The sequence below is a fragment of the Dermacentor albipictus genome, chromosome 1 (genome assembly GCF_038994185.2).
Source record: "Dermacentor albipictus isolate Rhodes 1998 colony chromosome 1, USDA_Dalb.pri_finalv2, whole genome shotgun sequence".
In the NCBI taxonomy this organism is placed as follows: domain Eukaryota; kingdom Metazoa; phylum Arthropoda; class Arachnida; order Ixodida; family Ixodidae; genus Dermacentor; species Dermacentor albipictus.
Window position 1 is genome coordinate 143,592,479 of NC_091821.1, and position 22,255 is coordinate 143,614,733.

Genomic DNA, 22,255 nt, shown 5'->3' on the forward strand with positions numbered 1-22,255 from the left:
GGCGGGTTTCGATGACCCTCTCGTACAGCTTGCCGAGGCACGAAGTCAGCGAGATGGGACGCAGGGCGTCGATCGCGGGCTTCTTGCCGGGTTTGGGAATGGTCACGATTTCCGCGTGTTTCCACTCGTTCGGTACGTGGCCCTTGCTCCAGAGTTCCTCGTTTAGGTATTCGGTGAAGTCCTGGATGTGCATCGGGCTCAGGTTTCTAATCATGGCATTGGTGATTTTGTCAACTCCGGGAGTCAACTCCTACAGTTGAAGAAATGTTTGAGAGCCTTCAGTCAGGGCAAGCAAGCCTATTAACTGAGCTAAATGGTATTCGGGAGAGTCTTACATCGAATGAACAAGCCGTCGCCACTCTTGATACAAGATTGAATGCAATCGATAAGCTACTGCTAGAAATTAGCAAAAAAACCTCCCAAATTCAAACACTAGAAGATAAAATTCGGGCTTTAGATCAAGTGGTTATGAAACAAAACGAAAAACTAACTGACCTCGAAAACCGCAGTCGGCGATCAAACTTAGTTGTTTTCGGTGTCAAAGAGCAAGACGATGAAGATGATAAAATGTTAAGAAAAGCAGTCATTGATGACATTTTTCAAAAAAACTGCAGCAATCATGCAAATCCATCGCGCGTATTCATCGTCTTGGAAGACAGCCAGGAAAAAGACCTGTTATGGTACATTTCCAGGACTTTTTGGAAAAAGAGGCCGTTTTTCGCAACGTTCGTAAGCTTAAGGGTAGTGGTATATCTATCCAGAATGATTACAGCAAGGAAACTCTGAGAAAACGAAAACTTATTTCGGAAACTGTCAAACGGGATGTCGACAATGGAAAACGTGCTTTTCTTATCAATGACAAACTGAAATTTGATGGCTGCGTTTATGCTTGGGGTGACAGCATATCTCAACAAGTTGTAGTGAGCCGCGAAAACAAAACTTTTAGTAATGCATGACAGAACACGTGCGCCATTTATAAAACCTTGCGAGTGCTAAATTTCAATGCCAGAAGTATAATAAATAAGGTAGAACAACTTGAATGCCTCCTCTTCAGATACGACCCCCATATTGCAATTGTCACAGAAACCTGGCTGCATGATGGGGTTAGCAACGAAATACTGGTATCACCATCACATAAGATTTTCCGTCGGGACCGTGGATAGAGGGGAGGAGGTATTGCGATTATTCTAAAAAAGCAAGTTTTCCGCAGAAAGTCTTCCTCAGATCGAAAACCATAAGAGTCTGTTTTTGAAAGTTAATTGTTGGGGACATGTAGTTGTGGTATGCGCGGTTTATAGGCCACGATCATCCCCTCCCAAGTTCTTGTCCTCACTGCATGACTACATGACTGTACTGAAACACCGAAAATTATCATGGCGGGCGATTTCAACCTACCCGCAGTTAGTTGGCTGCACAGGCTCGAGATGCAGCTGGCCGATAGCCCTCTTCCCGACATAATATTTGCATGTGACATGGAGCAAGTTGTGCTTGAAAACACACGTGACAATGCTGATACTGGTTCAATTTTGGATCTTGTATTTCTTAGCAAAAATATGACAGAGCTCAACGTCCGAGTAGAGGAGGGCATATCTGACCACAAGCTTGTGCTGGTCAGTAGTAGGCTTGATAAGCCCTGCAAAACTGTTAAAGACTTTATTAATGCCAATCATCAATCTATCCTTGATGAACTTTGGAAGCTGGTCGAGAACTTACCAAAAACTGATGTTACTTCACTGTGGCATGCGTTTGTGACCTGCGCTAACTACTGTATTGATCTCTTCGTGCCGACTAAATGTATTAAACCACAACAAAGAAACCCATGCATTGACAGAAAAATTACACATATAAAACGAAGGTTAAAACGCGCCAAAAAAGCCCCGGAATAAAAACCCTGAAGTTATTCGCCACCTGCAAGTCCAGCTTTCAGACGCATTGTCTTTTGCCCGACAAAAATATTTTTCTAATGCTTTGCCGAATTACATAAAAAACCAGTCAAAATAAATTTTTGCGATATCTTGGCAGTGCAAACACACATTTGCCAGAAATAAGGCAACGCGACATTGTGATCACCAATCCTCAGAAAATATCTAACATAATGAATGAATATTTCCATTCTGTGTTCACCCGCGCTGATAGAGTCATGGAAGCCTTGTCTTCTCCTTGCCAAATGTCAGACTTCATTTCTTTTGAAGGCGCGTTTTCCTTATTGCTTAATGTTCAAAAAAAATCTTCTAGGGAGCCGGATGGCATACCAAATTCTTTTCTTCGCCGTTGCGCCGAGCCTGTTGCAGACATCTTAACAGCTGTCTTTTCTTTATTATGAGCACAGCAACTTTACCTGATGACTGGCGTGTGACTCGTGTCATTGCAGTCCACAAGAAGGGTGATCGCCTAAGCATTGAAAACTATCGTCCCATTTCGTTGACATCCACGTGTTGTAAACACTAGAACACATCATCGCTCATTACGTAACTAATGTTCTTGAGAGTAACAACTTGCTCTCTCCATTTCAACATGGCTTTCGAAAGAAACTGTCGACATGCACGCAACTTTTAACAACTGTTCACGAAATCACTCTTACGTTTGATTCTTACGGACAAGCTGATCCTATCATCCTTGATTTCAGTAAAGCGTTTGATCGCGTCCCTCATGGTAAACTTCTTGGAAAACTTGTTAAGCTCGGCCTTCTTAAATTTATCCTAAATTGGATGAGAGCCTACCTTTCAAACCGTAGTCAGTTCGTAGACGTTAAGGGCCACGCTTCTACTGCATTACCAGTTCCGTCTGGAGCACCTCAGGGAAGCGTATTCAGCCCGATTCTTTTCCTAATCTATGTTAATGATATAATTATCCCCATTCATCCACACGTTAACATCAGATTGTTCGCAGATCATTTTCTTGACTTTAAAGAGATTACTTGCCATGATGATCAAGTTCAGTTAAGCACTAGCTTAGCCAGACTTAGGCCCAAACAATGAAACGTTCCTTTCCTTCGAACGCTTCCTAACATTACGTGAGGCCTCCTTACAGCGAAGGACCGATGGAGGAAGCAAGCGTACTCTGAAAGTTCCCTTCGCCCGTCCTCCCGTAAGGAGCGGTTGTCGCATGCCTGGGTTCGAGATGATCTCTTAAAAGCTTTACGCGAACACCATTATTCAATAAAAAAATGTTGTATCGTCACACAATTTTTAAATTGAAGAGCTAATATAGAGATGCGTGGGTGTTTTTTTCTAGTTTTGTTCACTAAACGTAAAAAGGTACCATATTGCAGTGCAAAACTTTATGTGCTCCAGCAACGCTGCACGCCGGCGTCGTGCAACGCCTAGCAACGCTTTCATGCCGCACACGTGACAGAAACGAAGATGCCTGGCAAAACGTACCGTGCTCGCGCTTCTCCGTAGGTGGACGGAGAAAACGTCAAGTAAACGTCACGTGGCTATGCGTTGAGGTGAAGCGCTCGTTCAGGGCCAGGAGCGGCGTAAGGACGCTTGAAGGTAGCTTCAGAGCTACCTTACGCTGAGGAAGCACCAAGGAAGCCTTCACCGAGGGCCCCTCAGTAAGGAAGCTTTCAGAGTGACATAAGGTGGCCTCACCGCAATGAAGGCTTCCTTAGTGAGGTAAGGAGGGTTTCATTGTTTGGCCCTTAATGAATGGTGCACCACCTGGTCTATGACTCTAAATACTGACAAAACTGTCTTACTTCGTGTCCCAAACAAAAAGCAACCTATTGCATTTACATATTGCATCCATAGTACAGAAATAAAGGAAGTCTCCGAATGTAAATACTTTTGCATAACCATTACAAACACTCTATCGTGGTCGAAATACGTTGCGAACGTTTGTGCATCCGCCTCTCGAAATCTTGGCTTTCTGCGTAATAAACTGAAAACAGCACCTTCAAATTTAAAACTTCTAGCATACAGAACTTATATATTGTCAAAACTAGAAGCATCAATAGTATGGGACCTCTGTCACATAAACGATAAACATAAGCTTGAAATCGCTCAGAGGCGAGCAGTACGGTTCATTTTCAACAAGTTTAGGTCCACTGATTCGCCGTCGCAACTAATGACAGAAAACCATATCCCTACCTTAGAAGCACGAAAAACTGTGGCACGACGAAAATTTCTTTTCACGATGTACGACAAGTCGCTTGAATTTAATGGACTAACATACATTCAACCTTACCTGTCACGCGCGTCTCGACACCGTCACGGTCACAGCTTGCTCCCTTTCCGCGCACGCACTAACCTGTTTAAAAATTCATTCTTTCCTCTACCCTCAGAAATTTCCTCTGCTGATAATTTTGAGCAGGCACTACACACGTATTTTGCACAGTAATATGGAATGTTGTTTTTTACAAGAGCGCATATTATTCTTGTCTTAAATGTGTGTTTGCAGAAATACGCCCACTTGCATGGTCTGAATGGGGCTCCTGCATTGCCCAGGGGGCATTGCGAAAATGGTGCTAAAAAGCGCCCGCTACATGTCTTGAATTGGGTAGTACCAAGGTCGGTCGTCTGTTTCGGAATGCACGTTTACAATATGGACCCACCACTTTCGGTTGTGTTGTACCATGGCTTTCAGCGAATATCGGGCGCCGAAGATTTTTGCAGGGGTGGCACGCTGCGTAAAGGCAAGAAATTATGCAACGCCGAATGCGTGTACGCCGTTCAAGAAATAAGCGGCGAAGTTTTAGCGCGTTGTCAATCGCAAGTGCAGCGAGTCGCGTACGAAGCTCAACTTTAGGTGAGGTTTGCACGCTGATAGATTTGGGCGCACAAACGCGAGGAAATGCTTGCTCTAAATGAATTCACAGCAGCGATAAGCAGACATCATGTGTACCGAACTGCTCGAGCGCACGATCGTACGCGCCGCGATGGCAGCGGTCTTTCGACATGCTGCGAGACGGCGGGCCTCCTGCAATCTTTGTTGACTGCATGCCGCTAGACAAGTAGTTATGCCTGCGCTGTAGTAGCGGCCATCTGTCCCTTTAGCAACTGATAAATAACTGATGAAATGCATATGAGCTCGCAGTAACGTACGTGCGAATCGCGCCGCAGCGCGAGCTCGTGCGCTGCTCGCTTGATGTAGCTTTTAATGACAGCGCTCGAACATCGATGTGCTGCAATCAATACTACCTTGCTGCGCTGCCTCAACGTGCTGGCTTGAAGTCAAGGATGAGCACATTTAACTCTCTAACCTGTGCTGCTCGTAGTTGGGTAGTGAACTGTCACCGAATCAGCCCGACCATTTGTGCTCATTTGCACACACCTAGTCACTTCCCCACTTCGCACAGGTCGAATTGTTAATTGTCGCTGTGGCCGGGTCTCCAATCGTGAATCATCGGCCACGTCTGCTGCTATGTCGGTCTGCCGTCGGGACTGTAGGTGCAAAAGACCGAATTTTAGAACGCAGATAATCAAGCAAGCTTCAAGACAGGCGAAGCAGTCAGCATGGCGCGAAGTTTCGCTTACCGAGCGCTACGAAATCCAGCGCGCCTGACGCTTCGCTTCGTGAGGCCTTGCAGGAAAACGGTAGAATCTGATGTTGGGATTCAGGCCTTCTTGTTCATGGCAGCCCACGACGCAGCAGTAACGACGGTGACGCTTTTTCGAGGCTGAGCTAGGCCTCTCTGGGTCGGCGTCACCGATTCCTTCTGCTTCCAGCATTACGTCCCACGGAGAGTCCGTTTTCGTTAAACTAAAGGCTGCGACTTGCTCGCAGCGTGGTCGGCGTGGTCTATGAGAAGTGACAAGCCTGTTCGCACTCGCAACAAGGCAGAAAGAAGTCTGAATGGACGCAAAACTCGGGCTAGAAACGCGCTTCGTCACAGCCAGGGCTCAATACCTACCCAAGCTGGTACAACGTGGTACAACCCAGACAACGTTTCTCGCCGCTACTATACCTCAAACTCCAGCGCAAGACGCCTATAGACTGCAGTATGTACAAATAAATAAATAAAATAAATAAACAACTACAGAGTTTCCAGCCACTTCTAGCAAACATTATTCTGGCTGGAAAATAGCAACCGAGGGAGAAAGAAAAACAAACTCGGTCCCTGGGAGGACAAAAGCACCCTACGGCGGTGCTGTTGTTGAATTGGTCTATGCTCGTGCGATAATTTCCGTGTCGCGTGAGGCTGTACCCTCATTGAATGAGCAAGCGCTTTGTGCAAATCACCGCGTTCATGTCCGTTCAGTCCAAACATTACAGTTTTAAAGTCGCACTTATCCTGCACATTCAAACAAGAAACGAGGTGGGCTCTCAAAGCGGCAGCGTGAATCTGCTCCGTCACTGTCAGAACTGTCGACGACCGGATATGGTTAGGCATGCGACCGTGACATACGCCTGTTAACGCGCCGCCATCTGGTCAAAAGCAACCCAGTGAGAGTCGGCAGTACCGTTGCGCAGCCAGCCTGCACTACCGGTGGTGTGCGGCCAGCACCACGGGTATATAGTGCAGGCTGCCCGTGTCGCGATAACAAAAATGAAAAAGGTGGCACCACGACAGACCGGCTTCTCATTTGCCAAAAGGGATGCACACGATGTGCATGGCACCGTTTTCTTTTCCTTCGTATGCAAATAAGTCGGTTATTAATGTATGATTCCAATAAATTCTTGCTTCGAAGTGTCCCTGGCACGGTGTTTTAGAAGTTGCCAGTTACACAAATTTTCCGTTTGAGTGTGCTTTATTCTCTGCGATTGCACGATTTACGAAATTAAGTGGTCTTGTGACGACGTCAGACAGCCTGCATTATTGGGCGTTGTCGTTGCCAAAAGGTCCTACACCATGACGACTCTTCGCGCTAGCACAGAAAGCCACATGAGCCGTGCTAAACTGTCTAAATCCACTAGCTTCAGACAAGTTATTATATCCCCCCCCCCACCCTTCGCCGACGTCCTCAGCCTTTTGCGTATGATAACAGCATTAGTTCTCTCCATTCTAGGTGCCTTCGTTATTCCCATTATTGCCTCCCCCCCCCCCTAGTCGGGTAAAGCAAACCTGTGGTGGTATTCTGGACACTGTCAATTTCCATCATATTGTTAGATACTGTAATGGCGGCGCTTTGAGCCAATCAGAGAGGCCGCAGCAGCCCTGCGAACCAATCAAACCTGGCAAAATGACGAATTCGACAATGTGGCGGAATTTTGCATGTCCACAAGAGCACCCCAGATCACGGTCGAATTGAAGTGCGCGCACCCTACTTCTTCACTCTCGTTCTCTCAAAACACACGACTGGTCAGAAAGGTATAACCTATGGGCTACCACGCATACTATATGACACTTGCTGAAAGCTACGAAATCGAACACTTCTATACGTCACTGGCTGAAAGAGATCACCGGAGCAGACACACCATAGGCATCGCACCAGTGTCGGCAAACTATGCCTATGGCATGTTGGCATTATAATCGCACTAGGAGTTTGCGTCACCTTTCGTGCACAAGCACTGGCCTCGATATTAAACTCAAGTATGCTCATGTTTAGTCAGTTACGCTTCGCGCTTCACGGAACAAAAGGACTTAGTAATTCGTCTATATTTAAGACGATTCTGTTTGCTTGAATATAACGGAAATATGGACCATGCACCATGTTTCGAAAGCGTTTTTGACGACGTAACGTAACAAAAAAAAATGCATGGCGATAAATTAAATGTAGTAATCTACGGCGTACAGAACTAACCATGTCGGTTTTCGTTTCAATGTGAGCGTAATATTTTCTTTACTTAGTAAGACAGCCCCGAACCCCCGTTTACGCCTAAATAATACATAGGGGTGTCGCATAGAATGTGTTATACAGAGAAATGTTCGGAAAGTAAGGTCCCTATATGTAGAGAAGAAATATCATGCACGCGTAAAAAGTAACAATAAAAATACATTTCTTGTAAACTTCGGGTTTGTGAATGAAAAACAAAAAAAGATTCACAGAATACACGTTTAAAACTCGGGTCATGGCCGATTCCTTGGAAAGAAGGACTAACCCGACTTCCATCCCTTTTTCGTACATTAAAACTAATTTTCAAGATACGGGTAACGCATCACCCAAACAACTCATCTGACTCTGAAGTGCACGATGAGCTGCCATGTGCCTTGCGAAGCAGTTACCGCTCCCATAGCCATAGTTTGCCTTCATATTAGTAAATCTATATGCTGCGCATTAGGTCAAAGGCATACACAGCAACAAGCCCTTCCCCGGGCGGCCTCGACCTTTCCTTCAGTGTCGCCCACTTCACTTTTTCGTCCATGGCAAACAGGCTAGACACGCATCCGAAGCATCGCAGTCGTGTAAGACCTCCATTCTGATTTCACCCACGAGCGATATCGGGCGCCGAACTTTGCTCGCGGGCGAGACAGCCTTATCAAACATTGAAAACCGGCGGCTGGCGCGATATCTACATAGAAAACACCTGTCCAGAAGCTAGGCCCCGAAGCGATCACTGCACGCGCTAAGGCAAGCGGCACCTGGATCCGCAAGGCGGCCAACCATTCTCGCGTGTCCGTCGAGACTGGCGGCGGTGCCTCTATGACTTCCTTAAAAGAAAGGATGGTGTGGCCGCATCAGATAAGTTGGGGCGCCCATTCTAACAGTACTGGCGCGTTGAAGCTGCATTTCACGCCAAAACAACGACGCATTACAAAAGCAGAGGAGCATACACTGTAAACGAAAATAAACCCACCTAGGAGTTTTTAACAGGTGATGTACCCTAAAACCTCCCCTGCTAAAATATTTACTCCGATGTATGGGAGCAAAACAGCGCCATTCCCTCGTTTCACTCCGCTGGCTAGCTGCGGGAGTATTAGGGCGACATGACGCGATTTTACTCCGCTTAAAAATCTTGTTCTCCCGTGAAACTCCGACAGGGAGTTTTAAAAACTCCCCTCCGCCGAAAGAGCTTGGTCACGTGGCGCTTCCCATGAGGCTGTGCGCCTCGCCAGCGACCGGGCGCATTCGGCGGAGTCGGCAGTGCTCATGGCTGACGGTTTGTTTACATTTGTGAAGTGTCGTTCCGTGACAGCGTTTCGTCAATTTGTTTCCCGTATTTCCTTCCAGAAAGTGTTATAGGCATGCCTGAAGCTCGCTGTTTCTCAGCTTCAAGTACGTGAGCTCGGATCGCTTTGCTGACAACGATGAATGCAAGAGCAACGTTTTCAAGTGCGGAAAAAGGCTTAGGTATACCTCGAAGCTGCTCACTGGCTCGTGATGTCGGCTCAGGTTCTGACTGCGTTTTCGTGCTGCGTGACCCTGGCTTGTGTTGTTCAGTACGTGAAATGCGACTTTTATGTCCTTTTGGGTACATGCTGACAACGTCCGGTGTAATGTTTGAAGGGACCGCGTAGCAATGGCAACAGCAGCCACTGTTCGCGCGACGACGTCCGTGCTAGTCGCACATGTATGGCGTACCCCAAGTTCGTTGCGGTGCTGTGTTGCCAGTGAGAAAGATCGGAGTGCAAGCAACTGTTTTTATGTATCTGCGAACGGATATTCTCGCCCGAAGAAAAACGGTAGGACATAAGTATGCGTACTGTAAATAAAGCTTCTTATTGAGCGATGTGCATCGAATTGTTATCGCGCATAAAGGTTTTGGTCACGTCATTGCTTCCGATATTGCATTAACATTACGCTCTATCCGAGACACTGATTTAGACGCATGCCTGCTCGCTCCGAGTTTAAGCATTTACTCGACAGATCAGCTATGTAGCTCCTTTTCACAACCAAGAGATATTGCTTGGACGCGGAGCAAGTACTGCGGTGTATAATATGTATGACTGCGCATTTTTCGGTATTACGTCGGCTGCTGCGGGTCATGCTCACACGTAATAATTTGTTGCTACGCTACTACTATATCGCAAAAATTTAATTTTATTATGAAGCAGACGCACTTACATTTTTCTTGCTTACTGTAACTAACGCACTACTTTTTGGCCGCGAACGCCGGCAGTGTGCGAAGTCGCTCCAGCACTCAGAATGGCATGCTAATTGTGAAAATTTACGCCATTAACTTTTTTCTCTCACTATTCTGAATTAACAGTCTTGTGTTGATTAAGGTGTTCTGTTAATATCAGAGAGGCACATCTCCTATGAACGAGCATGGGAGTCGTAATTCTGAAAGAAGCACAGCTGGTCCCCAGGCGGTTTAGAGGCACACAGTATCGTGGCTATATATACTGGCACCGTTGCTTCTTGGGTATCGCGTGTACGTGGGATGTCTTTCAAGTTTCTGCATTGGGCGTTTCTGAAATGTTTATGTATGTCATGATATATGTGCTTTCATTGACTTGTTTCGTCGAATTTGACGCGGTCTCGTGTGCATATTTCGAAATTTGACCAGCAGCCTCTGTATGTAAAGATGTTCGCGCAAAGTCACGCGATGCCTCTTTTTATACTCCCGTTGCACCTCAAAAAAACTCGGTCCATTGCAAAGCAAAAAAGAAAGAAAAGATAGAAAAATAACTCCCATAATTCCACGCGAAAATTCCGCTCGCACGGAGTAAAAATTCTACTCCGATCATACGGAGCATAATAAACTCCGAACCGGGGGGTCGCTAGAGGACAAGTGTTATACTCCCACGTCGGAGTTATTTCCGTTTACAGTGTAGTTGTGGTTTTGTCGCGTACAACTCAATAGGACAAGCGCACAATTCATGTGAGGCCTCAATCGCACCCACAGTCGAAAGTTTGACAAAAAATTCCGCCCCCATTCCACCCTGTGAAAGTGGATGTACAGTGAAGCCGTTGCCGACGTGAGACAAGTGTCACCACCTCAAGTGACGTTAGACGAAGTTGCCCAAGCACCACAAGCGACGTACGTCACGCGCCCACGCACGTGTGCAGAAGTGCAGCTCACATCCTCTTCCTTCTAGGCCCTCCGCCAAGCGCCTTACTGAAATAAATGAAATGTTTAAAAGTAAATTGCGTCAGAAAAATGCGTAACGTACGACCTGTACACTAGCTGCAGACGTGATAGCTTAGGATTGCGATACGAATATACGAGAAAACATAATTCTGTTACGCGGAAAGTCAAAGACAAAGCCCTTTTCCAGCTGCCGTTTGGGCTTTGTCTGAATACCCGCGGTCGCTAGGTGGCGGTACTTTTTTTTTTTTTGGGGGGGGGGGGGGGTGAGCACCCCACAAAAATCCCGACCAACTAGAGGCGAACAGCTTCGCTGTCAAAAAAACAAACGAAGTTACTGTACGCATGGCCTCAGTTGACTCCGAGGCGTCTGTGCAGCCTCTCGTTGTTTTCATAGTGCTCGAAGACTCCGGAGAGAGACGCAAACTGACCTCATTGTCACTTTCACGGCAACCTACAAGGCGAGAAAACAGCGCACGCGAAGCTATCAGTACTCTGCCCCCATCGCAGATGGCTTTCAAGATCGACCCCACGCGGCGGTGCCATGCGCAGCAGCCGTCGGAGCAGAACGCCCCCTCCCTACCCACCACTCGTTGCCTTGCGCGCGACGGAACACGGCGCGCTTCGTCCACCTCCCCCTCCCCCCCCCTGCCCCCGCTTTCCTCGCTTGCGCGCAAGATTGAACCGCCATCGTGGGCTCACCCTCGCACACTTTCACTCGCGCATGCAGCATACGGCGCGCGGCGAGGATGTTACCGCCATTGGATTTATACGGAACATCACGGCGATGTCGGCGACAGAAATGCTCCGGGAGTGTCCATATAATTGTTATCGCAATAAAATGAGAAAGTAGGCTTCTTTACGTAGAGTCACTTTTCCCAAAATTCTAAGCACATTATTCAGGCAAGAATAATACAGGAGAAAAGCTATCAAGAAAAAAGAGTACGCTGATTTAGCGTTGCTCTTGGGTGTCTCTTTAAAGGGGCCATGACGCAGTCGTCCAACAGTCCTCTGTTTATATTTGTAACTGAGAGTAGAGGGTCTAATATAGCTATGCACACAAAAAAAACGGGCTCTCAGGGCATATTTTAACCCGAAATTGCAATTTGAAGTCGCTGTCTCTTAACCAATCCCACCGCCACCAACGACCATTTTGGCAAGGCTGTGTGACGTCAGGAAGTGCAGGGACCACCTCTGTGTAGTCTGCTTTGAAAGAGTTCGAAACCACGTCGGACCTCTTTCTCCACACGATCTCCACACGCCTTTCTCCACACGCGTCGCCGCTGAATTGTGCACACAATTCCTTCACTTGCGCGATAAGAAGCATGTTTAGTAAACCGCAAAGGTGCGCCGAAACGCACAAGCAACAACAAAGCGACGCATAGCGGCCATGACGTATTTCGAGCTCTGCATGCAGTCACTTCAGGTGTATGCAATATACAAAAGCATGGCCTTCGAGACTAGCTTCTGTTACACGAGAGAACCGTTTCCGTGGGTGCCTATTTATTTCGTCACCACTCAGCGTCGACAGACTGATTTGCGGTTCAACTGACACATTAAAAAATTCAAATACAGATTATCTATGGCACAGAATGCACTCAAAGTTTGCCAACTTGCTATGACGTGCGTGAGGTTTGACATACATGCATAATTTAAGCTAGAAAAGATGGCGTCATGGCCCCTTTGATATCACCACCTAGCCGCCTAATCGACTGCGCCGGCCGGCCTCGGAAAAAGCACACAACGACGCGCGCCCTTCTCCCAGCTGCAATGCATGCTCGCGCTTCAAAACAATCGCGCTTCAAGAAAAGCAACGTGGCTAACGTGGCAGAATAAGTCCCAGCTAGCACACTGCGTCTCCAACGCACGTGCCCATGAGTAAGAACAATGTGTGCCCCAGCTGCGGCATTGACTTCACAAGCGCACGGGAATATGCCACTCGGGCTCCCACACGATCGGCGCTCTGTAGAATAAGAGGGGCGCTTCGAGAGAAAAAAAAAATCGCCATTACGTATCCTCATCACTCACATCACGTCTCGGAAGCTTTACCTCTACCTTTCTCATTCTTGCCGTTATTTGTGGACACTCTGTACTGGTTATTGCTGAGCGCGAGTCCCAAGCAGCTGGAATCCGGAAGGCGTCACATACATGCATGGGCGGAGCAGTATTTATTTAACGCGAGGAGGCAATGAATAAACACAATAAACGTTCATGCGGTGTAGCGTTACCAGATGCATTTGTCGTCACCAAGCTTAAGAGGCTGATGTGAAAAGAAGACCCAATAACCGTCGACATTAGGAACAATAATGCAATAACGGGCGTCGAGTATCAAGCGATATATACCACCTGCATGCTATCATTTAAACATCATTTTACAGCGTATTCACAACGGCACATGGGTGTTCATTTTAGGTGTCAGCTATTTGCTCTTCAAGCTTTTATTTACCATTCCTATTTCGCACATGTGTGCACAAACAAATTTTAGAATGAATCGAACTCTTGTTACAACATGCGGCAAGATTTTAAACACGACAAAGATGGAGCCCAGTATATATATATATATATATATATATATATATATATATATATATATATATATATATATATATATATACACGACCAAGTTCTTCACAGAAGGAGGGAGAGGTCGGCATGAATTATACTCCCCAAGATTGAGCTGCAGTTATTCGCCGTTAAGGGGAGATATTCCCAGAAGAGTTATAGCAATAATGCTGGCTATTCGCAAACTATTTACGTACCTGTAGCTCAAAAGCCATTGTAACAGTGCATATCTCTCTCGCCTCTCTGTTTGTTCTGCTATCTCTTCAAGAATTCGTCAATTAATTCCCAGCATCTGTTTCCTATGTCTTTCTCGAAAAAAAAAATAACATTTTCTATCTTCTTTTTTTCTTGTAATAATTGCACGGCTTCATGAGGCATCTTTTTCGAAACCATGTGTGTGTCATACGTGCCTCCGAGATCGGTCGCGCTTAATATTACTTAAGACAGCAAGTCATATTTAGTGGATGGATCCTGTCATCTCGTCTGAAGCTTCTCGTTCCTGTCCAACGACGCAAGACCAGAATTAATGCGGAGCCCGCCATATCTGTACCCTTCATAGTCAAACTGTAAATTCAGGGCGAACAGCCCTATCAGTTATTTACAGCTGAGAAGCTCAGCCACAGCTACTGCATTGGTGAGAACATCGACAAGTACCGCTGTAACTTCTTTGTGCGTTGAGAACAACAAGTGCGGGTTATTCCTTTCGTAAATATACGCATATTGTAGATATTCTGCAAATGCCGACGCCTGTGCGTTGTTCAAAGATGGGGGGTAAAGCGCAAGTATTAGGGGAGGCGACGGCCATCCCTTGGCTTTTTCTGCCGCTGTCCTTCCTTCCGGTTCCCGTTCGGTGGAGGTGTGTGCAATACATAAATTTAGTGGAGTGCGAAAGAACATATAAAGCAAGGTGCCTTAAAGCACATTTTACTAAAGTTGCCGAAGGCAGCTTTCGTACGTACAAGATGAAAACAAGTTTGCGTATAATGTAGTTATTTTAATCTGCAGAGTTTATTCAAATCTCCTGCGGCCGAATTCATTGTTCGTAAGTGCTGTTCGATAGTGGCCAGCCGCCTTCGCTAATAACATGCCCAACATCCCGACTGGCTGGCATCTGCTCTTACAAATCGCTTTTAACTTGAGAACTTTTTGTGAATACCGGCCCTGATCATTAGGAGCGTGCTTTTTTATTTGTTTGTTTGCCTGCTTTTATTCGTTTGCTTATTTATCCCGTCTGCGGCAACTACATACACAACGTGGCACTCAATGCGCACTTTGCAGAGACCTGCCATGGCTCCAATACTAGAGATCAATCATATCGCGATGTTTTATAGTCACAACGCTACTGACTCAAAGTCAATAGTTAAAGGAGGTAGGTAGCACGAAGCTTGCACAAGCGTCACGGTACTGTCTCGTTGCGCATGAGGAGCCTATTTAAGCCAATTCTGCAGGACAAAGATGTTTCTCTGATATATATATATATATATATATATATATATATATATATATATATATATATATATATATATATATATATATATATATATATATATATAGGAAGTCGCCATTGTTTTGCGTCAGCCAACTCCGTCCTATTTTGGTGCAGGCACAGTGCACCGAAATATGAGCCATTTACATTTTGCGATGGTGTGGAAGTCGGGCTGCCGAAACTCGCAGCTATCCTTGTTTGCATACATTGTTCTTGCCATCATTTTGCACCTTCTGCGTCACTTTACATAATTTTTATTCATCAACAGCGCATTATTATTATTATTATTATTATTATTATTATTATTATTATTATTATTATTATTATTATTATTATTATTATTATTGACACGTGTACTTATCTTTATCGGGCGACCACGTTTCGCCGCCTAACAAATGTAATCGCACAGCGTGGGACGCGCGTGCATGTATCCGAAGTTTCTGGAAAGTTATCGATGCTTCTATCCGATGTCTGTTGTCGCCGAACCTTATGTTATCTGATTTCGTCACCTGACGCGAACGGTGTAGAACTTTGTGGAAGGCACGCGGGTGCGAGCGGTTAATCTGGAACATTCGACGACTGATCTATAAAAGCCGACGCGCTTGACCCGCTGATCAGATTTTCGACGATCGCCGACCGGGTTCGCCGCTGTCGTTGTGCTATAAGTGTAGCCTCTTTTGTGGGCACAGGTTCGCCCAATAAAAGTTAGTTTTGTGTTTCACAGTGTTCCTACTGTGTTCTTCGACATCACGACCACGTGACATTATAATTATTATTATTCACAGCAATACTATCGGTGTAGGCGAGATATTTCCAGCTACATAGAAAATTTCATTGCCCTCCTATAGAATAAGCCATAAACATTGAAGACGCATGACCTACACTGCCATGCACGGATATATGCATTGGATTCCAGCAAGAACTCCTCAATTTGTTAAATGCCGTTTTATGTGATACAACAGATATTTTTATATAAACGGGAGAAATTCCACGCGTTGTAGAAAATAAATGTAATGCTGTGGTGACCTGCTCTGTGCGTACAAGTGGAAAAGGTCGTAACGTCACAGGCGTTGTCTATGAGAACGCGCACTTTCACACTATATGTTCGACTTGGTACCTCGGCTGCGATTTAAGCTGTCGGTGTATCAACTTCAGCGGAGAGCTTACCAGGCGTTTCTTTTTTTTAAGATTATTATTATTATTATACTGCAACTATTCCTCTAATGCGTTTCAAGTGGCTGCAAGTTCTCCGCCGAAGATGTTCGAAAGCACAGACATGAAATTCGCTTTCGGCCTTCTCCCTGGCACTCTTTTGGCGTACATTTACGGCGATGCTAAACGGCAAAACAAAGAAGTGATTCATGGGTGACGTTGCTTTCTAGTTTTGCTTTCGCGCGAAGCGTTCTATGTATGATGAAACACCGTGAGCTCGCTAGAGCTTCGACGACTTTGCCTTCGCAAAGAACGATTGCAGTGCTGTCGTAGTCACAGTCGCAAGGGGCCGCCGGCCTGCATTAGGGCATATTCTAGCCACTATAATTACGCTGTGAATGGGCACCTGGTCACCCATACTATCCCAGCAAAAAACGTATGTCGGGAAGACTTTAACAGGGCGGAGCACTCCCGAAGAGCAACATAGCGTCAACAGAGGACGTACGTTCGCTTTGGTATGCCCAGCCAAATAATTGTATGCACAGCTGTTTACGCCTGAGCACATTCATCATCATCATCATCCGCCTGGTTACGCCCACTGCAGGGCAAAGGCCACTCCCAAAGGCCACGTCAAAGGCAAAAGCCACGTCAATGTGCTGAGCACATTGACGTGCCTGAGCACAGAAAAAGAGAGAGAGAGACCCATTTTAGTATAGCTGTGAGTGTGGCAGCCTTGTCACTCTCTCTCCAGGAGCAACAGCATAGCGATATGCCACGTGCACCTGATTGAAAAAACGCAAGATGATGCTGACGCCACATCTGCCGCTGATTGTCAGAACAAGTGACGATTCTCCGTTCGAATGTGCGCGCGCTTTACCGGCAAGCGCGAGCGCGTGGCAAGCAAGCGTGGCTGCGGCGTGTGCGCGCGAAACAAATCACGACGACACTCACAGAGGCAGACGATGGCCATGAGCCTGAGTGCCAGGTCCGGTGGTTCGCAGTCCGGGTACAAGGGCTTCACCATGTATGTGGCGAACGTAAGGCTGAGAACGGCGAGCGTGGCCGGCTGCACCACCAACACCGTCACCCAAAGCCTCAGGAAAGCGGAGAGCGGGCCGAACGCTTCCAGCACGTACGCGTAGTCGCCGCCGGATCTTGGAATGGAGGTGCCCAGCTCGGCGTAGCATACGGCGCCGATCATGGAAAACAGACCGCACAGGACCCATATGACAAGCGAGGCGCCTACAGAGCCGGCGTGCTCGAACACTCCCTTCGGGGAGACGAAAATACCGGAGCCGATTATAGTGCCGACCACGATCATGACGCCACTGAAAAGGCCGATCTCCTTTTTCAACTTCACCCGTCCGTCGTCCTCGGCCATTTTCAAGCGTGTCAGAAAGTGCGCTTCGGAGCGGCGGCAACGTGCACGCGTTTGACGGCGCAGTCTGTGAGCCAACACGCAAGCCCTTCCGGCGGCGACGACTCGCGCACTGACAGCGGCCACACACCGCGTTCAGTGACACGAGTCGCCTTTCCAGCCGCGTTCGTCGCGGGCGCCTCTGGTGGTGCGCCGGCGCGTTGCAACAGTACCGGAACCGGAATTCTTCGTAGGGTGCCTCTTGCGCAAACCGACAGAGGACGCGCGGACAGCAGGGCGGCTATGCGCGGCGGGAGTGTTCAAAACATGGTTCAAAATGTCGCAGCTGCATGAAAGGTTCGATCGGAAATTGTCGAATGCGTGGATACCTAATTATTCTTTAAGAACACGTGTGTTTAACAATCCAGTTTCGTTCGTCACTAAATGTGGCTTTATAAAACGCTGCACATCTACTATTTGCCGGTTTCCAAAACTGTCGCTCATTTTTGTTGTTGTTATTGTTTTGTTCTTGTTTTTCATGCAGCCTTCGCAATTTCCTTTTACGCGGTGTAAGATATATGGTTCCGCTGTAGACTTTTTTGCGTAGTAATTTTTTTACATCGAGTGTAGCGAAGTTGTTTAGTTGTCAGCGAATTGCTTATTTTAAATGTCACACTTTCGCCGCAAGGGTGAAGCAACGAATGCAATAGCAACACATTGGAATGTTATACGGAGTAAGGCTAGCAGCTTTAGGCGCAATATGAATTATAGTAAACGTGAGCTTGCTAAGCAGGTGTGCCCCGGCGCAGCCAGACCGTTAGAAGAGAGAGACTAGATGACCACGACAAGGCGCATGTGAAATGGTGGCGTTGAGAAGTGGCTCCCGTGGGCAGCGCGTGCAGGTGCGAGGGGCTATATACGTTCTGTGTTGCCTATACGGGTGGCATTGTATGTGTATCGAGCATGGGAAAATGAGCAAATGAGATAGCCTTAGCTATACGTCGCGGAGGAAGACAGCGTACATAAAGATAGGATTGGAGCAGCGGTCTTACGCTGAACCACGCGCTTTGAAGTATTCCCTTGCGCATGTGAATTACGTAACGACATACTAACGCCACACAAGTTCGCCACCGTGCGTGGACGGTCGTTTGCAGGCGCTGTTTAGTGACGCGTTCTCGGTGGTTGCTCGTGCGCACAGCGACAGCTGCGGTCATGCGATTCTGGCAGGGATGATTGCATATGCAGCCGTGTGCAAGGCACGAAATGGTGTTTACCGTGTAATTGCAGCGGTGTGGATATATAAAGCGTCGCTGAAGGCATGCTTGTGTTTGCATTGTAGCGTCAATATAGTGGTTCATGCGCAACCAGATAGATTTGGGAACGCGCGCATGGAGTTGAACCCGCACATGGAAACGTATTAAAAGCTCGTTATTTCCCCCGGACATTGTCACATTATAATGCGTGATGCAGTTACATTGATAAGACATATAGTGAAAGGAGCGTCGCAAGGTAATCATGTTATTATTGTGCAGTTACGTAAGCAGTGAGCATCACATGAAGTCGCAATTTCGGCAGAAAGGCGAAGCATCGATTGCGATAAGAAATTAATGAACGGTTACACGAACTAAAGATAGTAGTTTAGCGGCCGTATAAACTTGTAAACATAAGCATCCTAACCAAATTAACAAGCATGCTGTGAGCGCGCACAGGAAACATGAACACATCACACTCGATGACCACGGACACTCGCTGTCAAAACGCTGGCGTGAGGAAACGCTGCAGCGAGCGAAGTGACTGTCGTGTTGTCTATAGCTTCAACAAAAATCTGGAGGACGCTTAAGCTTCGCCTTTAAGAGTGGAATGCGATAGCATTCAAAGATCCCTGACTGCTTCTCACGCTTCCCGGCAACTGCAGCGTATTTAACCATAATGTTTACCGGGAAACGCTCACGGCGAACGCTATGCACGAAGGCGGGCTTTCTGGTAGAAACGCGGCCTCTTGCGTGGGCCGCGATGCGGCGGAGGCGAGCGCCATCTGGAAGTGTTTCGAGGACTGCGAGATATTCACGTGCTGGCCCGCGCAAATGGCGGAGGCCGTCGCCGGTCTATGGATGATAGAAGCGCTGGAAAAGGGGTTTGATTTTTCGCGCAACAGAATTATGTTTTCTCGTATATTCAAATTACAATGCGAGAGCTATCATGTCTGTAGGTTGTGTGTAAGTCATACTTTACGATTTCTCTACGTATTTTAGCTTGAGAAATTCATGCTTCAACACATATTTTTCATCAATATTTAGTACTGAAGATCACTCCACCCTACCTGACGTTCCCGATTTAGACTATCAGTACATGACACCCATCGACATTACTATCGACGGCATTGTATCTCTAATAAACAACCTTAAGTTATCTAATTCTTGTGGTGTCGATGAGATTAATTCCAAAATACTAAAGAACACTGTTACGACTTCTAGCAAAATACTATATCACATTCTCAAACAGTCACTAACTTCAGGAGCGCTCCCGTCAGATTGGAAGACTGCCAAAGTAGTTCCCATATTCAAAAACGGTGACAGATACTCACCAGATAACTACCAGCCAATTTCGCTCACGTGTATTTGTTGTACAATGCTCGAACATATAATAGCTTCTCATATATACAACCATCTGGAATCAGACAACTTTTTTTTCACTAATCAGCACGGGTTCAGGAAGGGCTTGTCATGTGAGGCACAGCTTTTAGAATTCACGACTGACCTGCATTTACACATGGACCATAATGTACAAATTGATAGCATATTCCTTGACTTTTCCAAGGCGTTTGATCGCGTAGCCCATTGCCGCCTAATTTCAAAGTTAAATGCATTAAGATTGGATTCACTGACACTAACTTGGCTCCGGAACTTTCTTTCTAATCGCCGACAATTTACTATCGTTAACAACCTTTCTTCGCCCCTTTCCTATGTCACTTCCGGCGTGCCACAAGGTAGCGTCCTTGGGCCGCTACTATTCTTAATATACATTAACGATCTTCCTAATAACTTAACATCCCGAGTGCGAATATTCGCAGATGACTGCATTATTTACCGCCCTATAACCAGCCCCGATGACCACCTCATTCTTCAAAACGACCTTCATCTCATATTCGATTGGTGTAACACTTGGTTAATGAATCTTAATTCGTCTAAATGCAAAGTAATGTCTTTCACCCGTAAACACTCAATCTCTTCCTTCCAATATAACGTAAATAATAAGCCAATTTCTGTAGCTACTTCCTACAAATACTTAGGCATTAATCTCGCACCAAGCCTTTCCTGGGCCCATCACATTACTACTGAATCACAGTGAATCACAGTTGATCGAAAAGCTAATCAGCTATTACCGCGCAATTTCTGATGTCCTCTAGTGCAAATAGTGTGCCGGCCCAAAGTTGCCTCTCTACTTCGGCTACACTCTCTTTTAAGACTCGCTTACAACCCAGTCGCACGGGCGATTTCGATCGCGAATGAGCCCCATCGGGATCGAATTTCTCGATCGTGATTGGTTCCTTCGCAGTTTGCGCAAAGAAGACAATGGCGATTGAAAAAAATTCGATCCCGATCGGGCTCGATCCCGATGGAAAATGCCCGTGTGACACCTGTATTATTCTTCGGCAAAGCCATCCGATATTTACCTCGCCTTCTTCAACATACAGCCACCGTTGGCCTCGAAGGCGCAGGTTCGTCTTCCATCTGTGGCGGCCGCATTCCGACGGGCACGAAATACAGAAACGCTAGTGCACTTCGGCTTTGGTGCGCGTTAAAGAACCCCAGGTGATCAAACTTAATCCGGAGCCCTCCACTACGGAGACCCTCACTGTGAAGCTTTTCTAGTTCAAAATCCATAATTTAGTTTTCTTTAGCATCATATATATTATTTCCTGGACTCACACCTTAACTACGAAGCAATTCCTTGCCACGGTCTTGATTTCTGTAAACAGTGAGTGCCTGTTCGGAGAATAGAGACTGTCCAGAACCACAATTTAGCTCTCTTAAAAGCAAAGAATTAAATGCTACGGAAACTTAGTTCATGCGTTTCGGAAGCCAATCCTAAACTCGAAGCATTATGAGGCCTTCAGTGACCACGTAGTTATAAGAACAGGTAGGGATGTTCTAGAAATTTAGACAGTCGGTTATGGTACGACGAATAAATTCGAAGGGGTATATTCGTCCGAGCAACCTGATCCAAGAGCATTCTCTTATCCACGAGCAGGTGCTCCTTATCTCTGTGATCTCTTTTTCTCTAATAAAAGGTAAAAAAGTTCCGGCACGGTTCTGTGGATGAACACAAATATTTCGAGCTACTTCCGTTGATCTCACAACATCTTCCATTTTTTAATGCGTAAGCATTTCTGTGCCTACCCAACGACCAAACCCATCCGTCTGTCCGTCACGTAACACTATCGCTTTCAAGATAGGGCCTGCAGCAGCGAGCGAATCGACCTTTGTGCTGCCTCTCGCTTCTGCGCAAACTAATGGTATCTTCGACTGGTCGCCTCCGTCCCCCGAAGCAGAGTCGGGCAGATCCGGCGTTCCATGAACTCGGAGGTAGAGGACAAGCGCGCAAGCCGAACGAGGTACGCGCTCTCGAAGGAGGAAATGGCAGATGCATAACCACGGGATCACTGCCAACGTCCGATGTGTCGCCAATCCAAAGTTCCCGGCGGACGCGGGATGACCGTTCGTCGGAACGCCAGCATGCACTGGCCTGGGTCTCCTAGCCAGGTTACGGGTGACCATCGCAAACAACGGTGCTGTGATGACGTTGCGGGAAACGCTCTCAATCTCGGCGACTGCTCCGACGAC

General features: G+C 46.6%; 1 protein-coding gene across 1 annotated transcript in view; it reads right to left on the reverse strand.

Moving 5' to 3' along the window:
• Positions 1-18,826, reverse strand: part of LOC135900068 (large neutral amino acids transporter small subunit 2-like) — a 104,356-nt gene extending 85,530 nt beyond the window's left edge. The window contains exon 1 of the mRNA XM_065429508.1: positions 17,006-18,826. Coding sequence (XP_065285580.1) covers positions 17,006-17,435 — 430 coding nt within the window. The 5' untranslated portion in view covers positions 17,436-18,826. The remainder of the gene's footprint in view (positions 1-17,005) is intronic.
• Positions 18,827-22,255: the final 3,429 nt, after the last annotated feature.